The sequence below is a fragment of the Ictalurus punctatus genome, chromosome 22 (genome assembly GCF_001660625.3).
Source record: "Ictalurus punctatus breed USDA103 chromosome 22, Coco_2.0, whole genome shotgun sequence".
NCBI lineage: Eukaryota > Metazoa > Chordata > Actinopteri > Siluriformes > Ictaluridae > Ictalurus > Ictalurus punctatus.
Window position 1 is genome coordinate 4,671,402 of NC_030437.2, and position 27,231 is coordinate 4,698,632.

General features: G+C 41.7%; 2 protein-coding genes across 2 annotated transcripts; one reads left to right on the plus strand and one right to left on the minus strand.

Annotated features, from left to right (window-relative positions):
• Positions 1-1,403: 1,403 nt before the first annotated feature.
• sart3 (spliceosome associated factor 3, U4/U6 recycling protein) lies at positions 1,404-19,860 on the minus strand. The gene is made up of 19 exons (XM_017452105.3): positions 19,383-19,860; positions 14,418-14,544; positions 13,562-13,669; positions 12,723-12,907; positions 12,471-12,576; positions 10,374-10,498; positions 10,128-10,283; positions 7,792-7,930; positions 7,174-7,281; positions 5,993-6,070; positions 5,717-5,775; positions 5,291-5,400; positions 4,960-5,072; positions 4,472-4,548; positions 3,858-4,026; positions 3,323-3,768; positions 3,061-3,213; positions 2,615-2,790; positions 1,404-2,244 (listed from the first exon to the last, which is right to left on the minus strand). Exons 1-19 carry the CDS (start codon positions 19,587-19,589, stop codon positions 2,052-2,054), a joined length of 2,835 nt encoding a protein of 944 aa, XP_017307594.1. The 5' UTR covers positions 19,590-19,860; the 3' UTR covers positions 1,404-2,051.
• A 707-nt stretch (positions 19,861-20,567) lies between these two features.
• On the plus strand, positions 20,568-22,452 carry iscu (iron-sulfur cluster assembly enzyme). The gene is made up of 5 exons (XM_017452107.3): positions 20,568-20,724; positions 21,235-21,348; positions 21,447-21,557; positions 21,650-21,728; positions 21,878-22,452. The coding sequence occupies exons 1-5, from the start codon at positions 20,569-20,571 to the stop codon at positions 21,964-21,966; spliced, it is 549 nt and encodes a 182-aa protein (XP_017307596.2). The 5' UTR covers position 20,568; the 3' UTR covers positions 21,967-22,452.
• Positions 22,453-27,231: the final 4,779 nt, after the last annotated feature.

Here is a 27,231-nt window from a genome sequence, read left to right on the forward strand (position 1 = left end):
AGAAATTCTTATTATTTGGAGACATTTTTGGAAGGTGTCTCCAGTGTCCACACTTTAACACTGAAACGTAAAGCTGTAACTAAGTTAAAGTAAGTTTTCCGACACAGAAACGCGAGATAAAAAGAGGCCGATGAGGCAAAGACTGGTTATAGCTGCTATTATAGAAATGATGACAGGAACTAATTTGTTATTCAGACATTCCACTACAGTAAGTGGCTAAAAATACAAGCTGTTCGTTAACGAATAATAATAAATAAAAAAATGGCTGGTGTTTGCAAATTGCTTTGGTATACGACAAATAAGTCTCTGTGGTACGAATATTATCATCGATTATCTTCCAGTAACAGCGGTCCCCAGTTCCCTACACATTACAGAAAAATAACCCAGCACTGTCTTAATGACCACGTGTTTTAATTGTTCTTAATAAACAATGAAGGAAAAGAATTATGGAGAAAAAGATGATACAGTGATACAATTTTAAATGATGCGGAAAACATATCAGGTAAATGGCCAAAAAAAGAAAGGGGGGGGGGGGGGGGGGGGGGCAACGCAGAAGGGGTGTTAACAAGAACAATACTTTTCAAAGAAATTAGGATACAGACAAGTTGAACAAGACATTGCAACAGCACGGTTCTTTTCTCGTTACTACTGTATTTAGGCCACTGTGGTGATCAGAAGCAAATATTTAGAGCTACTATTCCTTCGGATCAAAATATACAAACGCTGTACAAAAAAAAGGTTACGGCCTACCAGCGAGGGTGGCGAACGCTCGATAAACACTCCATAAAAAGGGACTGGTGTGGGGAGGAGTGGGGGGATTCTTAAAAAATAATATACATCACACACCGTAAATGTTCAGTTAAAGGTTCGACCCTTCCATTGTCACCTTGACAAAATGCCTTCAGCCAAACGGCCTGGTGTATGTACAGTATGGCAGAGGGAACGGGGATCGTTTAGGCAAACTAACATGGAAGGTTCTAGCAATGAAACAGCTGCATAGATTCTTAATCACTTAAACGTTTAGTTCCACAGAGACGGGGAACGGTCTAAGGCAACGTCACAGAGACCAGACGGAAGAAATCAAGACCTAACCCAATCGGATCAAACCCCAGAACTCGATTACTGCGAGAACCGTGTTTCAAACGATAGAACTCCACACTGACCTTGACTTGAATCAGGTTCTAGATTTGTGCTTTCTGAGAACGGAACAGAAACGTCTAGCCTCGCTTGAACACCTAGTCGTATTTCTCAATACTGTGCCAACAAGATTAGGCAGAACCTACTGTGTCAGCCATCTGGAACTAGAAATCCTAAAAACAGGGCTCGACTTACGTGAGACAACAAACTCAGAAGTTTTTTCAAAATGAAAAACACCAGGAGCTCGAAAGAACACAACGCTACCGATTAAGAATTCCAGAGAAAAACAAGTGTTACGTAGCGGATATTTTAAAAAAAAAAAAAAAAAAAAAAAAAAAAAAAACGGTTCCTACTAAATACTGAATTATTTTTTATCTAGTTATCTGAAAACACGTTAATTATAGAACTTTTTGAATCCATAAAAGGAGTCGTGTCTACGAATCGTGTTCTGGATTCTTAATTTTCAACACAACGAGCAATCCCAGGGCTCCAGCACTGCAAATAAATTATGCTTAACAAATCACAGGGGTTTTTTTTGTTGTTTTTGTTTTTTTCTTTTCTCACCAAAAGCAGTGTATGGGGGGACAGCAAATTGATGGCAAATACATACAGTTTCTAATTTTTAACACACTATACTTCTGTAGTAAATATTAAGGTCTCACATAAGCCTCATTTTAAAACAACAAAAAAGGTCACACGGATTATTTGACATGTACAAAAAGAATTAACCCTATTTTAGTTTCAAGGACATACTCTTAAAACCTTTTTTTATTGAACTTCATGTATGTTCATGTATTTACAGGGGAAAAAAGGACATAAAGCGCTGCTTTTCTTCTTCTCTACCGCATTAAGGACACAGAATGGCTTCTGACACAAGGCAAGTTAACAGGTTGTGTTCTGGGTTGTTTTTTTCTTCACTTTTTCAGGAGCATCTTTGCAAAATCCTCGTTGGAAAGGGGCTTTGTTCCGGGGTTTTCCGCTTGCGCTCCGTCGCTCATGCCGTCCTGCCGTCTGGATGCGGTGCCGTTCTCTGTTTTCGCCTGTGGTATGTTTTGACGGTGCAGAGAGCGAGGAAGCAAAGACACCTGCGTGCGTCCTTTTCCACGACTGAAATCATAACATTAAAAAAATAAATAAAAATATTGCTTTAGGATTAAAAATCGCAGTCATTGTAAGATTAGTGATCTTATATTATGTGTCACTAAAATAAAGCCTGTTACACCACAGCGCTGTTCAATTCTCGATTCTGATTGGTCAGAAGGTGTCGATTAACACTTGGACACTTGTTCTGGATGCTGTAGCATCCTAGTCTACAGTAGCAGTGTCACGATACAGGAATTCTGACTTATAGATGCTGACACTTAGACAATACTTTGGCAAAAGTCATTCCGTTGTCTGAATGTGTTTAACATTTAAAAGGAGTCTCCAGTGTCGGAGCTTTGTAAAACTCGGACATAATCCTGTAACTTGTACTCACGTGCCCTGAATCTGCCGAGGCGCGGCGCCTCCCAGCACTGGCATGAATTCGTTTTTCCTGGTTGGCGGATTACTGATGGCCACAGAGAGCACGTGATTCTCCAGCTTCGTCCTGTCCATCTTTAAAACGGCCTGAGACGCCTGCGCCTCGTTCTCAAACTCCACGTAGGCCAGGCCCTGCGGAACACGCGCGCAAATCTTGTGACGATGCCTATTATCATTGTTATTATTATTAACAATCGCATCAACTTTAGTAGTTGTATTCTTCAATATATCACAGAAGCACCTCATCAATTATGGAAACAGAGCAATAAAACTCTTTTCCATGTTTGGTGCAAGTAAGGAGGAGGGAAATGGAAATTTTTTCCATAAATTCGATTTTAAAGGTCATAACAACCCAAGTATAGTCGGGGTTAATGGGACTATGTTTTAAAAGAAATCGCAAACCTTGGGTTTGCCGGAGCGGTTAGTGACCAGGCGGACAGCTTTGACCGCACCGTGCTCCTTGCACAACTCCTCCAGCTTCTCTGTAGTGCAGTTGAAAGGCAGCCCCGAGATGAAGATTTTGTGCTTCTCCATTGATGTGTTGTATCTGAAGACCTGGCAAAAACACAGACATGATAAATAATTTGACTGGCAGTTCGAGTTGACGCTATACTGGAATTCTGCTCAAAAATATTGCGTATATATATCTGAGTGCTGCGCATGCCTTAAAGTCGGGGTTTTTGCTCTTGTCTATGCAGGGAGACACAAACATGGGCCGCCCATCCACTTCCTGCCTGTCCAACTTGAGCGCCTCCCGAGCGCCCAGCTCGTCCTCAAACTGCACGTAGCAGTATCCTCTGAAGGCGCCCTTTGCAGCGAACACGGGTCGCACCTGTACGACGGTGCCGCAGCTCTCGAACGCGGCCTTCAGTTTACCCTCGGGGTCTTCCATGTTGAAGGCTAAATTGCTGATGAAGACACTGCATGAGTCGTTGCGCTCGTCGGGCATCCTGGCCGCTGTTTTTTTTACTTCTCTCGCCACCTGCTGGTTTTTCGCGGCGGCCGGAGTCTCCTGTTTGTGTTGCGGAGGAGCACGGCGCCCGAACAGCCCGTCTTCCGTCTCCATCTGCTCCTCCGAGGCATCCTCCTCACCCCTGTGCCTCTTGCGCTCTGGAAAAACCACGTACTAGTATAAGAATTAACGAATTAAATTAAGAGTTTGCTTTATTCCAGACTGCATTCTTCGTAACCGTCCTTACCAGTCTCCTCTCCCCACTCATCTTCACCCACGTCGTCCGCCTTCCTCTTGTCTCCTGTCCTGTTAGTCTTCTGGCTTTTTTTCTGCGCTTTCTTTTCGGCCTTGGCTTTGCGACGCTGTTCAGCCCGGTCGTCTCCGTGCTGGACCAGCAGGGCCTCTTTCTCTGCCGCCTGTACAGAAACACAGATCGGGCGCAATGTGAAAAAAAAAGCACATGGCTTTCATCGGATGCGTTTGACAGGACAAATACGGTTTCAGAGATTAATGGCCCACATATTAAAGCAATTAGACATTCCAACTTAGGAAAACGGGAATAATTCACAGATAAAGAAAATGTCATCCATCCCTATCACAGCCTCTCAGCTTCGGCATCACGGTCAGTGAAAGATGTTCTTATTTGCTTCTTCCTTTCGACTGTAAGTGGCAGATCAGTAACATGGCTGTAGCTATGCACCTGCCTTAGTAAAAAGTAAACACGGACCGATCTAGCCTCATCTCAGCTCAGGGCAGGACACGCAACTTCTCAACTTCTGTTAATGCATTACTCACCTTCTCTTATTTCAGTTAGTTTAAACTCGAAAAGGGACAACAGGACAGGTGAATATGCGGTCTTACCTTCGCTCTCTGCTCATTCACTCGATTCAGTTTCGACTCGGTCTTCTGTACAGCAGCATCCCAGTCCTCCAGAGAACCTGCGGGTGGATATAATCATGCAGCGTCACAGAACACCAGAAAGCAGCACAGGAAAAAAAAGAAGAAAAAAAAGGTGAGGGAGGAAAAGAAAAACGAAGTTGAGTATTTAACAATATGATACATAAAACAGCTAGAGATGTACAAGAAGGAACAAATGAGAAAAAGATAAATAAAAAAAAGTGTATAAGATCAATCGAAATATTAAGAGGAGAGGCGAAACAAGGTCACAGACGAGTAAAGAAGAAGAGAATAGACAAGAAAATCATGAATGAGAAGAGACGAGACAAGAAGAGAAAGCAGAGACATGACGAGGAGAGGAATTTTTCTAAATGTATATTTCTTCCAGCACAATAAAATCCCCCGTCTGGCCAAAACAGCTTGAAGTTTGTTTTGAGCGCCGCAGCACTTACCCTCGACCCTCTCAAACGCGAGAAGAACTTCACACACGTGCTCTGGATAATCTGACGTGCACTGCACAGCTCGGTGAAGAGCTTTCCTACAGTGTGCAGCGTCTCCATACGACCTGAGAACAGATACCATTTCAGTATTACCGCACACACAAAATCCAGAAACTAAACGCGTCAATCACTTCTATAAGTTGTGTTGAAAGTAACGAAAGTTGCGGCAGAGTTGTGCACTTTGTTTTTTTGGGTTTTTTTTGCTTTTTATTGTCTGCAGCTGACCAGATGAGGAACGACGTGCCGATTTTGAGAAGAACATTGTTGGCTGTACGACACTGACCTCTCCAGATTGTAGTACTCCAGCCACATGTTGGCATACTTCGCGTTCCCTTTTGTCATGATGTGATCCCAGAGTTCCCGTGCTTTCTGCATGTTCTTACAGTGCAAAGCCTGTTGAAGAGAACAAACGGTGCCATTAGGGAAAAAATGGCCTGGTTCAACCAAAGTGGTCTCAGATGTGCTACAGCTGCAAGACTTGCAGGGACATTGTTTTTTACACGGATAATAAAACATAATAAAAAAAAAATTATTTTCTTGATGAAAATAAAATTTACATGCGCATCGTTATGTTTGTAAACTTACTCTCCCAGCATACTGCTCATTTTTTGTTCAACCAACATTTGTGAAATGAAAATAACATTAACTTCTTCTAACATGTTTAGTCTTAAGAGGATGTTATAATGGTGGATGTGGGATGTGTACTCACCTCTATCCTGGCCCAGATTTGCATTATTGTACAGGACAGATCACCACTCTCCGTAAACCCTGTAACCAGATGGCCACAGCAAAAATATATTATGAGCCGCACACGTGCCTATTTAAGTGATTAACAGACGTGTGAATCTGCATTTTTTTTTAAAAACAATTTCATAAATAAAAACCTGTTTGGTTTGTCATAACCAAAACCGCACTGTTTATAATAAAGAAAGATTGTAAATTTGCTCTGGCACAATGGCAGTTTAACACACAGCACACCACTTACGTTCCTCCACGTCTTGCTTCAGGTAGTCGAGAGCGCGTGTGAAGGCCGCCCGCAGCTCCTCTAGCTCTCTGCTCCCCTCTGTAATCAATTACCAAATCAATAAATTACTGAAGTACAACCTTTATTTATTTTTTAAAACCGTTTTAAGCTTTTATACAATGTGCACTTAACCCTAAACGTAGTCAATCAACAGGGGCAGGCTTGGTGTCTGATGTTTGCTCCTCTAGTTCTACCCTTGAGCTATGAGACTTTAAATGGAAGTCGAGCTCACTCTAATGTTTGTCTGTAAATACAGTATAACCCCAATTCTGAAAAAATTGGGATGCTGTGTAAAATGTAAATAAAAACAGAAAGCAATGATTTGCTAAATCTCATAAACCCACGTTATTCACGATAAAGCATAGAAACCATATCAAATGTTTAAACTCAGTAAATGTACCATTTTAAGGAAAATAATATGATAATTTTGAATTCGATGGTTGCAACGTGTCTCAAAAAAGTTGGACTGGGGCAACAAAGAAATTTTTTGAGAAAAAATTAAAAATGACCTTTTTTTCCTGAACACAGAACATTTACTCAGTTTAAACATTTGATATGTTTTCTATGTTTTATTATGAATAACATGGGTTTATGAGATTTGTAAATCATTGCATCCGAATTTTTATTTACATTTTACACATTGTCCCAACTTTTTTGGAACCAGGGTTGTACTTGCCCTAATTTCATCCAACACTGTAAAATAGCAGACATGGTAGATATTTATAAAATTATATTTACAGTGGAAATACGTGTACATCTGAGTGACCTCCAGCTTTCTGCTACAATTCTGCTTTTAAAGAGTAATTACACTCCAAAGGTTTCTTAATAAATAACTTCAGAATATTACATCACATCCGTCCAAACATTTATTTCCTTGGTCATTAGAGTTCAGATTGCTGCTGCTTTAGTGGGATAACGAATTATGAATTACTTATTGTAATAAATTTGCTATACGTATGATTTTATGAACATGTAGGAAGGGAGTAATGACTCCTTATGTTTTGGGAGGTTGGCACAAGGAGTCGTCATGACGGCAAAATGCACCACAGCTCAAAGCTCTTCGGAGACTGAACACGTCGTGGTCAGTCTACGTTACGGCTGAGAGAATTTCTTAAAAATGCACCGCAAAGTCGTTTTCTCACCTTTGCTAAAATCGACACGTCTCCTCAGGTAATCCAGGTACGACTGCCAGATCTCCACGTAATCCGTGGCCTGTATGAAGCCAGCATTCAGTGCCTTTTCGAACACGTCTACAGAAAAACAAATCTGAAGTAAGATGTGACGAACCGTGCTATTTCACGTTAAATCGGCATCGCTGGTAACGTCGCCGCTAATTAATACACATTCGTATTTCAACATGTACAGACAGGTGACCAACTAAAAGAGGGAAAAAACCCCACAATTTATTTTGAGCTCCACTTGTCTCCGCTGATCTCCCAGGATGACTCCGCCCCAATCCACAGGGCATGAGGTATGTGGGATATGCTCTGGCCTTCACACTCACTAGAGTCCAACAAAAATTTAATGCCTATAGGGAGACTTTGGAGTGACACTCTCCACCACCACCACCATCATCATCTTCATCATCATAACACTATTATGCTAAAGGAAAATTTTTTAGAAGAACGGGGTTCATCGCTCAAGCACTGCGGAATCTGGATGCTCTTCTGGTGGCTCATGGTGACCCAGCACCTTTACTTTTTCCCATTACTTTGTCATCTGTCTGTATATTATTGCTTTCTGTCGTTTGTGTCCAGTACCGGAGACTATGTGATGCTCTGCGCAGTGTCTCTCCAGAGCCAGCAGGTAGCTTTTCCACAGGCCCATGGTCCAGGGGCAGTTCCGGACTGCTCGTTCATGACAAGACAACACCAGATCTTTGATCTTCAACTGGCGATCCTGGAGGAATGATATTAAAATAACTTGTTACTAATTATACTAATTACGAGACCTTTTTTTTTTCCTTGCAGGTGGCATTGACTTTCAAGGAAATCACAAGTTACACAAGCTTTTTCATTGCCCTAGTGGTCTTCAAATGGTTATGGATTACAGATGTATTTTTGTTTTTTGGTTTGTACCGTGTGCTTTGTCAATACAAGGCTGCTCCTGTGGCAGATCTGACGAACACGGCGTCCAAGACAGTCCGCACTGACCACATACACATCTCAAAAGCATTCGTATATTTCATTACCTACGAATATAAAGTTGTCACTTTATATTACTAGTCATTTTACAGGGTTTCAAACTGCTATGACCAGCAAGCAGTCTCTGTTAGTGCCAGATTGGATTCCAATCCAACACTTCTGTAATCCAACACTTCAGTTTGTCTACTACTAGAGGGAGCCAGCTTTCTGCTTCAAAAAAAAACAACAAATAAAAGTCCTGGAACCCAGCCCTAAGTCTTGTGTAGAAGCTGTTTGAATCCATTTCTGAAATGATCATTTTAGGAGTTTTGGAGACGGCGAATTGCAACATGCAACGTGCTGTTCTCCGAATTATACCACGCTACCGGTTGTTTTTCCAGCATCTTCCTCACGTTAACTGAATAAGCTTGACAGCGGTATTTATTCACAGCCCAGTGAAATGTGTATTCCCTGAGAAACACTACAGAAGTATGTGCGTCTGCACACTGCCAGACATCTGAACTTAACAGGGGAAACTAAATGCATTTCTTCATTATTATTATTTTTCAACATTTCTGCCTACATTCTGCACAGAAGATGAAGTTAAACACATTTTACACCACTTGGATGTAGCAAAGCAGCTATTATTTCCAGAAATTAGTCCGACCTATTTTTTTTGTTTGTTTTGTTTTTTACATGAAGTTCTTCTTTATCAAGCATCGAGCAATAAATATATCAGATGAAACCATTAGGGGGAAAAACCAAGAATGTGTTTAAAGATAAAAATAAAATAAAAATTATATGTTTAAAAAAAGCATTCAGTTATGCACAGCTGGTGTGATTTTAATCAGCTTTTAATGCACTACATGAGCCACTAGAGAACCTTTCTGGATAAAACTAAGCACCACTGTGTCAGGCTTGGATTAGCGTCCTCAACGCAGCAGTCAAGAAGAAGAAAAAGAAGCTAAAATGCATGTAAATCGATGCTCTGGCTGCTCATCTGGAAGGCGTTTTCTCTCCCTTTTAACATGGAAGAAAGAGCTTTTCCCTCTATTTATCTAGAGAAGTGTTTCCTCTTGCTCCTGCTCTGCTCCGTTCCACCTGAAGCTCTCTGTTCCTCATCTCTCACTCTCCCGCCTCTCCCCATCTGTGCTAAACCCCCTAATGGGCCGTTGTGCGTTTGTGGCTATCGCATCTCATTAGCATGTCATTAAAGCACTCTTGAATAAATTGAGCGAGATGCAGCAGGTGGATGATTTAAAAAGAAAATAGAAAAAAAAGAAGCAGCCTGACATACCGACTGAAAGAGCGTGTACCTCAACATCCAATTTGATTGAGAATTCCGTGATGAGTTTATACAGCAACACTCTATGGATCTTGGTGCACTTTATGTAAGAACTTAAAACTTTTCAACAGGCACTTACTGGAGGCATTCTTCTATTGTGGCTGAGTCTCGAAAGCTGTTTTATTGTGTTTTAAGATGTTTGCTGTAATGATGGAAAGCCATGTGGGCCTAAAGTAAGCCTCAAAATGGCTTCTTTTTTTTTTTTTCTTTTTTTTTACATGGATCTCATAATAAATGCAAAAGCTAGCTAAATATCAGTGACCGCGAACGAATAAATAAAATCAAATATGAATAATTTGATTTTTTATTTTTTTTTTAATTACGGTATGTCACGTTGTATATTGTATGCAAAATGGCAAGTGAAGTGTTACAGACCTTTGTTTTTGTATATCAGTATATAATTACAGGATGATTACTATTCAAAAACATTTGAATATAAATTCTTAAATCTTTAGTTAAACTTTCATAGAAATTTGTCAATCAAAAAGTTTTTTAATAAAGAAAACTTTATTTTTAAAATATATAAACTTTAAAAGTCAATTATTATTTTGCCCCCCACCCCCCATGTGTAGCTAAGGTCTGACCGACTAGACACAATGTCGCCGAGTAGCATCTTTATATGTCTTACCAGATAGATAGTGTATTTGGCCCAAAGATCAGGAACTAAGCAGTTCTCCCCCAGTGCTCTCTCGAATATGATCTGAACTCGAGCAGGGTCTCCATCCTTAATCTCGTACTCGATGTAACTCTGATATTCCGCCATCTTCGGTGGCTCCGACACCAGCTACAGCACAGGGAGAAGCACAGAGACACGTGAACAAGGTGGATAGTTTTGCAATGTTTTTCATTTGTAGAAATACGATGCGTGTTATACCAGAGCCTCCTCGTAAGGCCTGCGGCTCTCCAGCTGCTGCAGCGCTCGCTTGTAGTGCTGCGTGACCGTCTCCGGCACACCCTCATCCGTCCAGTCAGAGTATTCGGTGTATGTGCTCTCCATATCTACATGTCATAGAATGCTTATTAACATACACTCGATGCACCGAAACCACGCGTTCTTTCACTCTTCAGTTTTTAGGATCAGGGCCTCTCACGGGGCATGCAGTTTTTAAATCATATCTCTTAGTATGAAGCGTTCAGTTTGTGAGCATGTTTCCTCTCAAAAGACATTCAAACCTATTTGCATTATGCATTTAGCGCTCATATAAAACCAAAACTACTTTAACCTAGAGCAACGCTGCTTACTCAAAGACAGTCTCCTTTCTGTAGAACTAGATAGATTGGGCCTACTAGCAAGCACCATTTTGTCAATGTGGACCACTTTCTTCCATGATCAAACTCTCATATAATTAACAGTTTTTCTGTGTGTGGTGACATTGGACGTTCTTTACCAGTCTGAAAAGACGTCTGCTTTGAGGCATGGTGCATTATCATCATGCTGGATGTTGCCATTATAAGGTGTGGCCATAAAGGGATGCACGTAGTCAAGAGCACTCAGATAAGGCTATTCCTTTCAAAATCCCCTTGCTCAACTGATATTATATTATACCCAGAACATTCCCCACAGTACCTGTTGACCTGCATGACTTGTTGACACATGGCAGGCTGGGTCCATGGATCCATGCTACTGATGCCAAATTTTGACCCTACCATCTAGGCAGCGTGTTATTAGACCTGATCTAGTTTTGGTACGCCTGTGCTCACTGTAGTCTCAGATTTATGTTCTTGGCTGACAGAAGTGGAAACCGATGTGGTTTTGTGCTGTCAAATCCCCTCTGCTTTAAGGTTTGACATGCTGCCTTTCTTCTCACCACAGTTGTAAAGACCAGTCTGGTCATTCTTCTCTGACCTCCCTCCTCAACAAGGTATTTCAGCCTGCAGACCCTCTGCTCACAGGGTGTTATTTTTGTTTTTCACACCATTCTGAGTAAACTCTAGAGACTGTTGCGTGTGTGAAAAATCCCAGATGATCAGCAGTTTCTGAAAAACTCAAACCAGCCCATCTGGTACCAACAACCATGCCATGGTTACAGTCACAGAGATCACCACCCCCCCCCTTCAAATGTTGGATGTGAACATATACTGAATCTTTTGACATGTAGCTGCATCTTTTTATGCACTGTGCTGCTGCCACGTGATTGGCTGATTGGATAGCTGCATGATTAACCTATTAAAATGGTATAGCATAGATTAAGTATAACTGATTATACAACACACACTTTTTCTTTCTTCCTTTATGCACGCAATTCTTGTTCAAGCTCATATGAAACACCAGAACCAAAGCAGGTTACTGCAGTCATACAGGAATATAGACTTCCTAGAAAAGAGCATAAAAGCCAGGGAGACAGGGAAACATGAGCCAAGATGCTCAGGAACATAAAATGTGTTTTGGCTTTGTTCAATGAGGAAAGGAGCAGTTTTGGCTCTCACTTTTTTTTAATCACCACCACACACACACACACACACACACACACACACACACACACACACACACACACACACACCATCTGGCTAGGCGCAGGTGGAGTGGGTGGGCAGCTCTTGGCTTCTTACAGCACATGCGCATGTGTAGGTTTGCATGGAAAATCTGAAACCACACACTTATGATGCAGTGAGTTTTCAAACTTAAAATATATTAACATGGAACGGTGTTAAGTATGGAATTTTTTTTTTCTTTCACATTTTCATTCGATATTATTTTTTAACTCTGGGTGTACCGTTTGTCGTCGCGTCACGTTTATCTAGACTGTAGCTCAGTCTTAGAGCTTTAGATGGTCGAACTGGGAAGCTGGTGCATTATATTCATTAGGGATGTAACTAAAGCTCTATTTGGGTCTCCAGCCTGCTTCATTGTTTCATTATTGTCTCAGACAGAAGCAGATGAACTGACGTTAGACAGAGACATACCGGAATACAGGGATAAGAGGTGTTTGTGTCCGTATGAAAGGATCAGAAAGGGAGGTAACTTCTTTACCCATTAGCGGTATGGCAAGCTGCCTTCTGAAGAGAGTGTGGATCCTTTCAAGCTGCGCGTTCACCTGCTCCTGTTGCTCAAGACTCGAGACGCTGCCGGGAGGAGGCTGTAACAGATAGCAGAGCGCGTTAACGTTTAATCCCTTGCAGCAGAGACCAAGATCTTCGCATGAACCGGCTACATCCCACACAAAAACTTGAATCGAAGGAAAGATCTTTGTGCACTCGAAGAAAAGCAACAGATTTTGGATACCTGGAGGGTAGAGAGGATGGCGATCTCGAACTCCCGGAAGGCCTCCCAGAGCGCAGCTCCTTTGGTCATGTGCAAACCCACAGCGGTCAGAGCCCTCTCAAAGGTGGTGCGCACCCGGGCAATGCCTCCCGCAGCCCCCATGCCACCTATAGAGTACTGCGCATACTCCAACCAGATATCAGGACCTGTGGAAGAGACAACGAGTTAAAAAAAAAAAATGCCCATAAAGAGCAGTGATCCGCCACCTCCTCCTGCAATGTCAGACAATTTCTTAAAGAACTGTCTTTAAAAAATATATATATAAATATATATATATATATATATATATATATATATATATATATATATATATATATATATATATATATATATATTTTTTTTTTTTTTTTCTATTTTTATTTGTCTTATCTGCTGTCTGGGAAACATCCTTGGGGCTTCACTGCACTTTCTACCACAGATAAGCCTTCCAGGTTTTGTTTTGGGGGTTTTTTTTTTTAAGAAACCAACCAATAACATCTGCTCTATCACAATCAACAATGAGTCATGGATTTTTTTTTTTAAAGCAATCTCTTTTGCAATCATGCACATGGGTTTTTCCTGATTAGAAACTCAAATATAGAGCAAAGTCTAATATCATAAATCCACACACAAGGAATTTTAATAGGTCAGTTATATACAACATGCCAGCTGTTCTCTTTAACTGCCAGATGCAGGGTAAAAACAAAGCCACAACAATGTAAAAAAAAAAACGAGAGAGATTTCTGAACTAGCTATGGTATGAGCGAGTGAGTCAGATCACTGTTCATTCAGACGTTTTACAGAAACGGTGCCACGCTTACAGATGTAGTCTGTCACGGCTTTCTCGAAGAGCTCGTAGATCTTCTCACGCTCAGCTTCGTCGCCCTCCACCAAGCCGATTTCGTCCTTCAGCCAGTCCAGCCAGATCTCTGCGCGGCCAATCAGAACATAGCGTCAGTGAAGGAATGCGACATGTAACACACACCGCATTTCCCAAAACGTACAGACACGTTATATTATATGCCACTGTGTGCTGATACAAAACAGGAAGACTGCGCAGATCATTCAGTCCTGTTATTATTTCATTCAGAGTTAGAAAAATGTCTTCTGTGACAGGAATTTGTTGAGGTTTTTTTTTATTCCAGTGACTCCTGCACTTCGTTACCTGCTCATAAGGAGCTCAAGTCGAACAGAAAGATCATGGTTAATTATTTCATGAGGTTCAGATGTGTGACTCGGAGTCCCACAAGCACGTTAAATGAACGCACCCAGATGAACGATAACTTCAGACTGCACCGAGCATTAACACAGCAGATGGACAGGAATAGATCCTGCCACCACCCACAGTGATACAAAAAGTACAGCAGACATTCACTTGTTTATTCGTGTTATATATAAACCTCATGTAAAATCAAGCCTGGACAATGGACTTCACAGCAGGAGATGCGTGAATAATACAAACGAACAGTTACATAACTAAATGCGTTTGTCGTTTGTTTTTAATTTTATTGTTTGTTGTAATTTGGATTACAAAGAGGTAAGAACCCAAAAACCTCCCAAAGACAGAGTGTTGATGCACTATACACCTGTCGTATACAAAAGCCATTTTACAAACACGGGATGTACATATATATAGGAATCTAAGACTAACTCTTAGAAAATAAATTGGGCTCACACCTTCAGTAAGAGGGAAGAGTTCGCTCATCTTCTGCCTGGCCTTGCGCAGTCTGTACAGCTTCCCTTCCTGCCTCAGCAGCTTGATCAGGTCCACATGGCAATTATAATCAAATGCGTTGATCGACAGCTGCAAGGTCACGACAAAGAGTGCAGACGTTAGTGAAAAACTGTATGGCGGTAAAGCGTGGTCTTCGTTACGCCATAGTTTTGAAGATGAAGAGAGTCAAATGTATCTGCAAACATGAAGAAACTCACTTTTAAACAGTTAATCATCATCAAACACACCGATTAACTAAAAAGGCCATGACATTTATAATGGAAAACACTTTCGCGTTTTAGAGAAATTACATAAATACTGCAGAAATATTGGGGGATGGCTCAGGATGCGACACTACCTGCTGCGCCACCAACCGCTTGTGTAACGGCCAATTATAACAACGGCAAAGTGGCATGATAACGAGCTTAAACCGGAATTCAATTATTCATTAATTACTTGTGCAGTAGTGCTGATGTCTGTGAACAGCAGGCTACCACAGTAAATTAAGAAACACAGAGGAATAAAGAAGCAGACACTTTCGTAGTAATGGTTATACTGCGTTAATGCGCCAAACATAAAAAAATTCAACTCCACGTAAAAATATAGCATTTATTCAGCAGTCGGATTTACCCAAATCCAGTCCCACTAACTGCACTGTGTTATTCGTGTGGAAATGTTTTCCTACGCTAAGCCAAACCGAGCAGGTTTGCAAACATTTCAGAAAGGATGAAAGGGTTTTCTTCAGACCTGACGCGCATGTTGAGAAACTCCAACAAACTGTAAATGACCAAAACACGCAAACAATTCACATTTAGTCGCAGTCACAAAACTCTATAAAAGGCAAAGCTCACGGAGCTGAAAACAAAAATGACTGACTAAACTAAACGAACTAAATGGTGAAGCAGCAAGGCCACTGCAGCATTTATTTATTTATTTCATTTACCGTCGAAAGGCAAAGTTATAACGTCAGAACGGGCGACCGGAGAACCGTGATCAGTGAAAAGATTACGCTCAGCCTTCTGTGTGAGACCAATCACGCTCTCGCCACTCGACACCTCGGCTCAGCACGGCACGGCCCGCGGGTTTCATGTTTGTTTAGTGAAATCTGAAGCGTACAAAAGAGCATGACAGAATCACCATGTAAAAGAAAACAGTTTCTCAGTGTGCACGGATTAATAATAGACAAGCAACAGAGGCTTTATTACAGATAATACACCCTGGTCCACCCTTGGACATCGTGTGTGTGGGAAAATTACACGCATGACCGCAATTAAGACAAGACACAAAGAAGAAGGTGGATTATTGTTGTCAAAAAAACAGCAAAAACATTACATTATCAATATTGTGAATATTAGGTCTGAGGAAAAGAAATTCATTCCGTGCCAATAGCAACAAATTGTACAGGAGTCTCACTATTAAAGCTAGTTATAATAAAACTCTCCTTGCCTAATGGTACTCAACAAATAAATTTAAAATAATCTCTCTTCTAGTGTGCAGGTGTTATTATGACAGTGTTTCAGCGCAGGATGGGAGGGCTGTAATACTCTCTTCCCTGTCAATCACAGTGACACCAACCAATCATGGGCATCTGTGAGCTCAGGTATGCGGAAGAGGGCAGATAGCGCTTTCCTCCACGTGCGTTACGCCGCCCTGTGACGCAACAGTTAGAAAAGCTTCAGTTTCAAGTTTCATGCATCTGGAGGAAGCACCCTCCCTGGTTGGTAGCTGTTGCATGACAGGGGAGAGCTGACTGGTGGGCGAGTGTCGGCCAAGACTAAATTTGTGGCGGAGCTTGACTTTGACGTAAAAATTGCAAAAATGTGTCAATTGTAATCATGTTATACCGTTCGTTAGTAAAAGCTCAGATTACATAACAGTTTGTTTTTATTTACTCAAGTTTGTATTTAATTTCATTTTTAATCTTGCTTTCGCTTCTTCCTGCAAAGATCACGTTGCGTAAGGAGCCAGTTCAACACACACACACACAATCTGCCTAAACATGTCTGAATCTTTGTATATGTTACAGTTTGTACTATTTATATAGTACTTTTCTGACACTCAAAGCACTTTACATAGTATGGGGGAGGTCTCCTGAACCACCACCAGTGTGTAGCATCCACCTGGATGATGCCACGGCAGCCATAGTGCTCCAGAATGCCCACCACACACCGGATATTAGTGGAGAGGAGAGAGTGTTGTAGCCAATTCATGTCAATCAACTCCAACTAATTGTTGGACAGATATGTGCCGGTGTGAAATGGACATAAGCCCAATCCATTCCGCTTTGAATCAGACAGGAGCTGTCAAAATGTCTGTGATGCTCCTTTGCTGCAGTCCAAATTAAATCTTTCAAATTTTCTCCCTTTTCACGCTGTTAAATGCTTGAACTTTACTCGTGGTTGAAAGACATGCAAAAGAGAAACATGTTTCAGTTCAGGAAAACCTGTGGAACTAGTTATATGTAGTGGAAAATGTTTAAAATCCGAGAGATGAAAGATTTTCTTGCCCGCCTTGCGTATTCTCTCATCCATCTGATGTTACGGACGTAGAGCCGTTCCAGTTCAACCGAAGCGTGGATGCTGCTGTCAGAACCACCAGGAAGACTACAGAACCCATGCACACGACTCGATCCTCCACTGTTCTGTGTGAACAGCTATACTGCAGGTCTGAGACGGCACCGACAGCTGAGGAAACGTTAGATGTGTGGCTCAGTGTCGCACGCGTTAACGTTCAAAACCGCACATTCATGCATATTACAGCACGGCCATGTTAAATTCTCAAATCTGATTGGTCAGAAGGTGCGGATTCGTTTGACTTGACAGCTCACTTGTACTAATATGTTATTGTGTCTACAGTAACAGCTCATACGTAGGGCCTTGAATGGTGGATGCGCCACATAAAGATAATAATAAAGACTCCACAATGTTTTGTGTTAGAAACTGTTTATTTAACGTTTATGGAAAGAGTCCTCAGTGTCAGCACTTTGTAACAATCCATACGTTTTCCGCCTCAAAAAGAGTCTGAGAGGACTTTGTGCTTTCCTCATGACAGATGGGGTGTTTTTACTTCACTTCAATAGAGAAAAAGAGCAGCCAATGAAGGAATAGCTTTTTATATCTTTCTGTACTTGTTTCATGGAACGAAACTAAATGTAGAAGAAGTGTCGTCGTCGTTGTATATTTAATAAAAAGTGCGAATTTCTTTGCTCTCTGAACGGAGAGGAATAAAAACCTTTGGGGTGTGCTGTTATAGGGCAATGTTCACACCATCCTGTTGTTCTTTCTGCTTTACACTACACACGATGATTGCTATGCACAGATAAAGAGACGCAAATACAAACCCCTCTTCATGTTCACATGGCAAACGTGCTGTGTTAAATTCTTATAAACAAAATGAGCAAACTGACTTTGCTGTTATAATCTTGCAAAGCCAGAATAATTTAGTCAGAGAGCAGCCAGTGTCGCCAATTTAAAGACTTTATTGCTACGTGCAGCAACTTTTAAGAGAAGCCTAGTGACTTTCTGCACAGGCGCTAGTGACTGTATCGAACTCGATGCGGCTGTCCAGCTCATATCAGAGCTTATGATGTTTAAGATGTTACACGAGTTGACTCACCATCAGTGCGTAATGTCTGACTGTGTTACGCTTGTGACCAATGACTGATCACCGCTGTTTGTCCAAACAGCTTCATCTCTTCTTGGAGATACAGCAATAAAAGTGAGTAACCGCTTCCTTCGAGGTGCATTAGGCAAGATTAGGTCTCTAACGGTCAAGTAGGTGGGTTTGATCTTTAAAAAGGTGCAACAGCTGATTTTTTTTTATTATTATAAGATATATGGTACATAATAGAAGAAGAAACCACCACCACCACCGGATTAAACCTTGGCAAAAGTGTATGAAATGCTTGTTTGTGTTTGGATACTCCTCCTGTCAGTCATTTTATGAAACACTCTAAGGGCCACTGTAGATCATGGGGGCGGAGCTTCATAAACGTGGGTGGGGCTAATCAAATATAAATTTTAAAAAACACCCTTCCAATTACAAACTTAATCTTAAAAAAAACTCCTTTAAATCTTTTTTCCCTTTAAATACAAAGTATAATTGCTCATGAACGCATAAAAGTTTAGTTAGACCAAAAGATTACGTCTTTCTGCAATAAATAAATTATAAGCCAAAATCTTCCGTCTTCACGTGCCTTCATTTGTGATTCGATATGCAAATATCCGCGAGGAATAAAACCGATATGCAAACTAGCCTGTGACGTCATCCGGTGCAACACTGATCAACAGAGCCGACGTTCACCGTAAGAGTTTTCGGCGCCTGGAGCAAAGGATGTTGCGCAGTAACGCAGCGGGTCGCTAGTTCACCGTCCGCAGAAGTCTCGGACGCACCGTCGGATCAAACACACGCTTTAAATGTCTGTGTATTTCCCCACAAACGGCTGCTCTGAGCTCGGGGTGACTGTGAGAAGGCGCTGTGCTTCACGCCCACAGCATGGCGCGCGCAGTTTGACTACATGCTCCTTAGCTACAAAGCCTGCATCGTGTCTAACTCGGACAGCCAGCGCCTTTATTTTGCGTATCAAGTGCAGGAAAGTACATATGTACAGGTGGACATTTTGTCGACAAAAATATTTGCTCGTGTGTTGTAAACATTTCTTTAAAAAAAAAAAAAAAAGACCAGAAGTTGGACAGAGAGCTGCGCAGAAGGTGATGCTAACTAGTAGTTAGCTCCTTCTCTAAACCTCAGTGCGCGTGCACAATAACTGAAAATATCTCCATCAATAAAAACTTCCTTTACACCAAGAGAATGTGACACTTTTATTTACTATTTAGTTAACTGCGTACCACGGCTAACTAGCGTGCTAGCTCAGCCGGGCTTCACCATTCATTCTCAGAGCTGAAGGCTAACAAGTTAGCCTAGCTTACCTGCTCCTCCAAGCGCTGGATTTCTGCTTCATTTTCTCGCTCGTCCTCCGATGTGTCGTCGTCCTCTTCGTCTTCGGAATTCTCAACGCCCATTGCTTCTTCCTCTCCCGACTCCATTTCTCGCTCCATCTCCTCGGCTTCCTCTTCTTCCTCCTCCTCCTTGATATCAGCTAACAACGTCTCCGCTTCGTTCCCAGTCGCCGCCATGTTTGCGAGGATCTGCCTGGTAACAGGACGCGCGTGCCCGAGTTACAGCCTGATCCAATGAGCTCCGTATAAAAACCAGACCTACGTTTGTTTTTTCTTAGCCTATGTCATGAAATGTCTACTTTATGAACAGGAAAATACTGTAGGATAGTCATAAATCACTAACATTCTGCTAAAGAAAGTGTTAACACTGGTGTGATAATAACTGAACTCAGTGGAACGGTGGTTTAAACGGCGCTGGGAGTCAAACGCAAACAGAGTCAACTCTCCGATTCCAAGCTTTGGGAACCCAGGCTATAGAGTCGTCTCTGCACAGTGACATTGATTCACTTCATTCAAATAGACAGACCGAGAGAGAGATTAAATCATACCATTCACTATATAGTATTAGTTAGGATGCTTTATTTTATCAATCAGATCTGAAAGGGCATAACAGAATATCCAACACACTTATTAAATTCCATAATGCATTGCAATAGGTTAGGGATGCTTTTCTCATAAATAATGAGATGTTTGTCTCATAAGATGCTTTTCTCATAATAATGAGATGTTTGTCTCGTAATACCAAGATGCTTTTCTTATAGTATTATATGTTTGTCTCATAACAACGAGATGCTTTTCTCATAATCATGAGATGTTTGTTTCTTAATAACAAGATTTTTTTTATAATGAGATGTTTTTCTCGCAATAAGGAGATGCTTATGGATTTTGGCTTTTTTTCTTGCATGGCAGCACATAAGGAACAACTGATGTAATATCACAGAAAGATGAAAATGTGTAAATATTCCTTGTTATTATTACCGTCAGTAGTAATAGTATAGTGTGTACTTAAGTACAGCTCACGATGACCTTCCCCTTATTTGTATTATGTCTTAGTTTTTTGGGAACATTTGGGCAAATGACTCTGGAGAATCGACTCTCGAATCGGTTCTTAAAATGACTCGACTCTCCGCAGTGCCTCCTGCTGCACGCAACGCGGATGGTTTGTTTACTGGTGAATACAGATAAGCACGCGCCCCCTTCTGTTAACGTCACAGTGAACATGGCGGTCAGGAGCTGTTTCGCGTCTTTCGGGTTTCTCGGCAGAAACTTGACGTCGCCAGAAATTAAAGCAGTTTGCTGTTACCACAAAAAAGTGAGTGAAGGTTTTACTGCATGTTTCATTCTTCCCGGTTTTCCGTAAGCTAGAAAGAACTTTTAAGCCGAGGTGAATTCTTACGTCGTCACGGAGCTAGCTCTAGTTAGCTAATGGGGAAAGCACACAGTGTCATAAATTCTACAGATATATTATAAAGAAAAAAAACTTCGTGTATGGTTTCTTAGTTAATTTATCTTCAATAGTTCTGCTGTAAAAAAAATAAATAAATAAAATAAAAAAAATACGCGTAAAGTTCATTATACTCGGGCTGAATCCCAAACTAGTCGCTTTATAACAGTGTATAGACTAATACTAACTAGTGCACTCTAACTAACCAACCCACAGCTAGTGTACTATAACTAACTAACTAACTAACCAACCCACAGGTAGTGCACTACACCGCCTGTAGGGAGCCATTTGGGAAACGTGACACCCCCCCCCCCCCCCCCGTTGTGTTTCTCGAAATCATAGTTTATTAACCTGTTCGTTCCTGATGACATTGTGCAGGTGGTGGATCACTACGAGAACCCAAGAAATGTTGGTTCCTTGGATAAAAACGCCAAGAATGTGGGGACCGGTTTAGTGGGAGCACCTGCATGCGGAGATGTCATGAAGCTGCAGGTATACTGGATTTGATCTTCTCACTGCTAGTGTGCGTGTGGGTGAGAGAGAGTGAGATTGAGAATAAGCACGTGACCAGGAGTGCCTTGTGTTTACAGATCGAGGTTGATGAGAACGGAAAGATAGTGGATGCCAGATTCAAAACGTTCGGTTGTGGATCAGCCATCGCTTCAAGTTCCCTGGCCACAGAATGGGTTAAAGGCAAAACGGTATGTGTGTGTGTTTTTGCCCTCAGGCTATTAAACATTCTGCTCTCAACTGCATGTGACGTGTGTGTTTCTGCTTCTGTTCTCTCCATTAGATCGATGAAGCTCTGAAAATCAAGAACACAGAGATTGCCAAGGAGCTGTGTCTTCCACCGGTGAAGCTTCACTGCTCTAGTAAGCTTTACTAAAACCGTAATATAAATACATGTAGACTTGATTTACTACTTGTGTATTACACGGGTCCCGTTTTTGTACCTCATCTTAAGTGGAGTGTCGGGGAATTGTCCTGTCCCTGTCTGACCGCGCTGTTCATTTCCCTCCAGTGCTCGCAGAGGACGCCATCAAGGCCGCACTGGCCGACTACGAACTCAAACAGAAGGACCAGGAGAAAGTGGAAGGGGCCAGAAATTAAACCGCACCCTTTAAACCTTTCTCTCCAGTGCAGACAAACGGCTTGACATCTTTTGTGTAATTTAAGCACAGACTGTGCTGCCCATAGCCAAACATATTGTCCTTCGAGTGACCTCAGCCTCCTGTAGTACGGCTGAAAAATGGAGATCCTCTACCAGGGGTTTTGGGTAACAGCATGTTTGCATTGTGATGGTTGATGTGAGGTGTTGAGAGGAGGCTTTTTAATTTAATTATATTGGGATGGTGTGTGAAGGGGGGGGGGGGGGTTTCTCTTTAATGTCTTTCTGAATCACACAAAAGATGGAAGCATTTCGTTTGTTTGGTTTGTTTGGTTGGTTGTTGTTGTTGTTGTTGTTGTTTTTTGAAGATGATTAATCCATGGAGCAAAACTGTAGTCATCAATCTGCATTCATCTGCAGTCATACACGCACAAATAATCTAATGCTATATTCTACTGTTTAAGCTTAATAAAACTTTTAAAAGATGATGTATTTGTCTGGGAGGGATTTCAGCAAAGTAACATGACTGAACCAATGATATTAATCAAGACTTTTTATTCTCATTATTATTTTTCTGAATCCTCATGAACAATGAACTCCATTAACAATCATTAGTAATTAAACTTAAACATTTACATTAACTGAAGGTTTTGTTTTTTTCAATAAGTCAGATAATCCCATGAATTACCTGATGTTCATACCATCCATAAATAAAGTGAAGACATGATGACCAATACGAACATGACTTTCACTGAGGATGAAGCAAGTTTTAATATTTATACCTGGAGACCAGTATATGGAACCCCTAAAGGGACATGGTGGTGGAAAATATGTTTGGTATGGGAGAACAATTTTTTTTCAAATCTTTTGCGTTCCCTCTCGAAACCTGTTATGAGTTCGGTCAAACACTTCCTGTTTATTTTCCCGCTTGTGGTTCTGACCGCTCCGTAGGTTCACAGTCGAGTGCTTCATAGAGTTTAATTTTGAACTTGGACTCAAATATAAAGAAATGCGGTCTGTGCGTAGTTCGAGGCACGGTTTTACATAAGTGAAAGACACCTGAAAAGGATATTATGCGAAAGAGCATTGTCTCGACAAAAAAATTACTCTATTGATGCTGTTAAGATACAAGCACGAACCACCACGCAGAAGTCTCTCGTGAGAACACGGATTTCACGAGAGAACACAACAGGAAGGCTATCTTTGCGAGGGAAAGCAAAAGTTTCTTGGGGGGATGCAAAAGTTGTGATTTTTTTTTCTCCCATCTCAAATCTTTTCCACCACCATGTCCCTAGGGGCTCTATAGCAGTAAATTATCAACAGTAAGGAATTTAATAAACATTAGTGAATGCAGGTGCATTTCATTAGCATTAAAATAAACCAATTAATTCACCTTAAATCTTACTTTGTTAACATTTATGTATGGTGTATTACGGCTAAAGTTCATGGTTTGTTAATGTTATCGAATGCACTAAATCATGTTAAGAGCCTTAATAATAATAATCTTTATCTTTACTGCAAAGTTCTGCCTTTTAAAAGAAATAATCCCATAAGTATGGGAGAAAGGCTTAACCATAACCCATTCCTGAAAATCCACCTCCCAGCTCTATTCTGTATTTGTGAAAGTTTTTGCACCCACCGGCTCCTCACAAAGTAGAAGACATCCAGAACTCCAATTCTCAGTGTTCTCCTCCTTTCACGATCCTAATCGCTCTTCATAACACTATCACTTGAGGGTGTGGTGCGTGTCGATGACCGATAACTCTCACTTTGCTTATATAAAAAAAAAAAAAAACCTTTGCTGGACACAAACAGCCAACAATTGGACCACATTAGGAGTTCCTTTGACTGCTCACTGAGGACTGAAGGGGAGCTACCCTCTGGGTCCTCCAAAGGAGGCTCCTCAGCACCAGGAGTACAGTTAGCAGGAGTAGTCCTGTCAACACACACAGTACAGAGAGGAGCGTCACAAGTGCTGGGTCACTTGACTGGGTCAAGGTTCGAGGAGTGGATTCAACCTGCACTCCTTCTGCACTGGTGGAGTATGTAGGGGCCAAAGTGCTAACCAAACCATCTTGGATGTTGGTTGTGTTGTTCGTACAACCGGGATTCTTATCTGGTGTCGTGTTGTGGGGTGTTTGGGTTGTCTGGGGGACAAGGTAAGTGGAGTTTAGAAACAAACATTGTTCATAGCTTAAACCCTCCCAAGAGGATTGGTTTGACCCCTGATGAGACCTAGATGCTGTATGGTTAACAACTGAAGGGAACTTTCCTTTCAAGTTCATAAGAGAGCTTCTACAGGAGGTTCTCACAGTTCTGATTACATCAGAAGTAGGATTTGAAGATTCTTTTGAAGAATTCCTCAGCATCAACTTGGAAGCGTTGACTGGTGCTAATCTCTCACTAGGCTTCAGGATTCTTGGACAGATAGCCACAACAGAGAGGGTCAGGAGCAGCTTGTGTGCCAGGTGTAATGGTGCTGCGCACACCAGATCTGTTGCCATGCGTAAACTGTCCATCAGCAGCCACCGATACAGGTACACAATGTCACATTCACAAACCCACAGGTTATTAGCCAGCTCCACAGAGCGGAGATGGAGTAGGCCATCAAATGCATGCTCAGGCACTGAGCGCAAGCAGTTGTGGTTGATCTTCAGGACCTGAAGGTTGACCAACACAGCAAGCGAAGGCAAATCCAATGTCGAAATGCAGTTGGCAGACACGTCCAGGTGTGTTAGCGAACCTGGAAGGTGTGACGGCAGACTTAACAACTGGTTCCCCTTCAGAGACAGCATCCTTAACCGAGCCAGTCTCAGCAGTGCCCCTGGCTGGATGGCCCGAATGCGGTTGTCTTCCAGATCCAACCGTGTAAGATTCCCAAGGTTCCTTAGATCCCCAGCTGTGATGAATGTAATGCGGTTCTCCTGGAGCTGCAGACTTTCCAGGCTCGAGGGAAGGCCACGGGGGAAGCGATCCAACCGGTTGTAGCCAAGGCTCAACTCCTGCAGGCTGGAGTACCGCCACAGGACATTGTCTACATTGCACAGGTGGTTTCGTGCTACAGACAAAGCTGAGGTGGTGAGGGGGACGGAGCGAGGGAGGACATGGAGGCCCAATGACTCACACAGGATCAGAACACCTGGGCGAGGACAGCAGCACCCTGGAGGGCATGAGAATAGGAGCGGGTGGGAGGCGATAAGACAGTAGAACAAGAGCAAAAGAACAAGAGGGAGGCGAAGGCGCATGGCTCACTGACAGGAAAGTGGGAAAAACAGAATAGAAAGGAAAGAATTTATCACATCTGTAAACAGTAAACTGTATTTAATTAAATTATTTGTTTAATTTTAATTAAAAGAAGGGTTATAACTTGCCAAAAAGTTATACAAAACAGCCTCAACAAAACAGTAGGAACAAGAGAGATGTGACAGGGGGTAGGAAAATGACATTCCAAATCAATTAACAAACAATCACTGATTCAGCCTAGTTATATTAAACTTTAACATCTTGCCAGTTTCCTATAAAATACAGATGCTCAACACAGCCAATACAGGTGTCATAGGTTCACAGCTACTCACCACTCACTCACCATCCTCATGCTCTCCTGGTTCCTGTTTCTCAAACAGGACAAGACGCACCGTCCGCTAATGAAACCATTCATCTCTCAGTCATCACTCTCCCTCTTCAGCAAGTTTCCAGAAACTGCACGGCTCTGTGTTCAGACAATTCCAGGCAACGGCCCATCAAACTTTAATGGCAGTCTTAAGTGTTGCCTTACGTGTTTTGTGTCTTCTTCACCATGTGCCATCTGAGTGATACTGCTTTCACTACCACTAGGAAAGCCCAGTATGTGCAGGATTTAAAATTCAGAATTGCACCTTTATCCAAAACAAATGGTTATATCATGCTTTGAGGATCACCGATAGTCCAAGGTTTTTGAATCAGTCGTTAGGGCAATCTTGTAAGGAAGGCCATATGTAAGTTATGACATATTTGGTCACAAACTGATCAAGCCCCTTGCTAAGCCTTTGAGGAATGGGCAGGTGCAAAAGGTAGACAGATTCCCAAAATAATTCTGCACCAAAGGTACAAAAGAAGGGCAACTTGAGCTGGCAGCCGAGGCCATTTTAAGGACTCCGGTTGCAGCGACTCTTTCGTTGGCTTACTCTAGAAGTCGCCAACATGTGGCCTCATGCCATTGCAATGGGGACTTTGTTTTCATTTATAAACCTCATTTGCATTTCCGCCTGATACTGATCTACAGGGAGTGTAGTCGTGTCATATGTAAACGGAGTAAATAATTCACTGATTGCTAATTTATTGCCTTTATACTGTATAACAGTGCAGTATTTTGTGGAAGAGGTGATTGAATGGATTTTGCATTTAAAATTTAAATGACACATTGATCATGCTTGGACAGAAGTCAAAAAGGAAGCCATCAAATGACAGCAAGGGGGCTACATTTCACTTGAGAGGACATACACATTTTAATTTCTTGCCCAAACCACCATCATTCAAACATTTAGAAAGAAAACTGGGAGACTGAGAGAGCCAAACTGCGAGTGTATTCTTTTCAGTTCAAGGCCAAATCAAAGAGACCTGACTCGGACCTATTTTCAGAACAACACGGAACCGTGGCTCTCATAATGGCCTTTTGAAATATTGATTGGATTTTGTATAGCAGACTGTGTGTGACAATAGGGCCCTTTCTGTGGCACTGCTTCGGCCAGAACATTTTGAACAGTTCTGAGACACCTATCAGTGCCAACACTTTCCTAACTGCACATCTAGGGCTGGTTGACGTCAAAAGCTCATGTTTTCCAGCCCATTATTGTATTTTGGTATATTGTTACATGCATTGACGACTGTTTTTTATATTAGATTGGAAGCTAAAATCTAACATCTGTCAATAGGGTTAAGCGATGCATAATGTTATAATCATAAGGTCTCATCGATGGCATAATAAGAATGATGCGGGGCGAGCTATTATACACACACACAATCAGTTTAGTTTAAGTGTTTCAAATTTGTAATGTTCTGCTGGGTTCAAGTCGTGTTTTCTCAAAATACCAAACATGGTATGCAGAAAAGTTGCAACCCTTCAGCTGGAAAACGTGTCATTTGTGCTTGGATTTTAATTTGTGCTTAGTATACTGTATCTACTTTTAGTTTCTCCTCCAAAGGCATTTTGGGTTAAAACAAAAATCCACCGTGTTTACATTCATTACACCTGCGACCGCATTTCAGTCACTGCTGCTGGATGACATGTC

Coding starts and splice junctions, on each gene's coding strand:
- sart3 (XM_017452105.3), bottom strand. CDS start 19,589: ATGGCGGCGACTGGGAACGAAGCGGAGACGTTGTTAGCTGATATCAAG. Junction 13,670..14,417: donor ACTCTTCCCTCTTACTGAAG/GTGTGAGCCCAA, acceptor TTGGCCGCGCAG/AGATCTGGCTGGACTGGCTG. Junction 2,245..2,614: donor CCTCGGCAGATTCAGGGCAC/GTGAGTACAAGT, acceptor TTATGATTTCAG/TCGTGGAAAAGGACGCACGC.
- iscu (XM_017452107.3), top strand. CDS start 20,569: ATGGTTTGTTTACTGGTGAATACAGATAAGCACGCGCCCCCTTCTGTT. Junction 21,558..21,649: donor AATGGGTTAAAGGCAAAACG/GTATGTGTGTGT, acceptor TCTCTCCATTAG/ATCGATGAAGCTCTGAAAAT. Junction 21,729..21,877: donor GGTGAAGCTTCACTGCTCTA/GTAAGCTTTACT, acceptor ATTTCCCTCCAG/TGCTCGCAGAGGACGCCATC.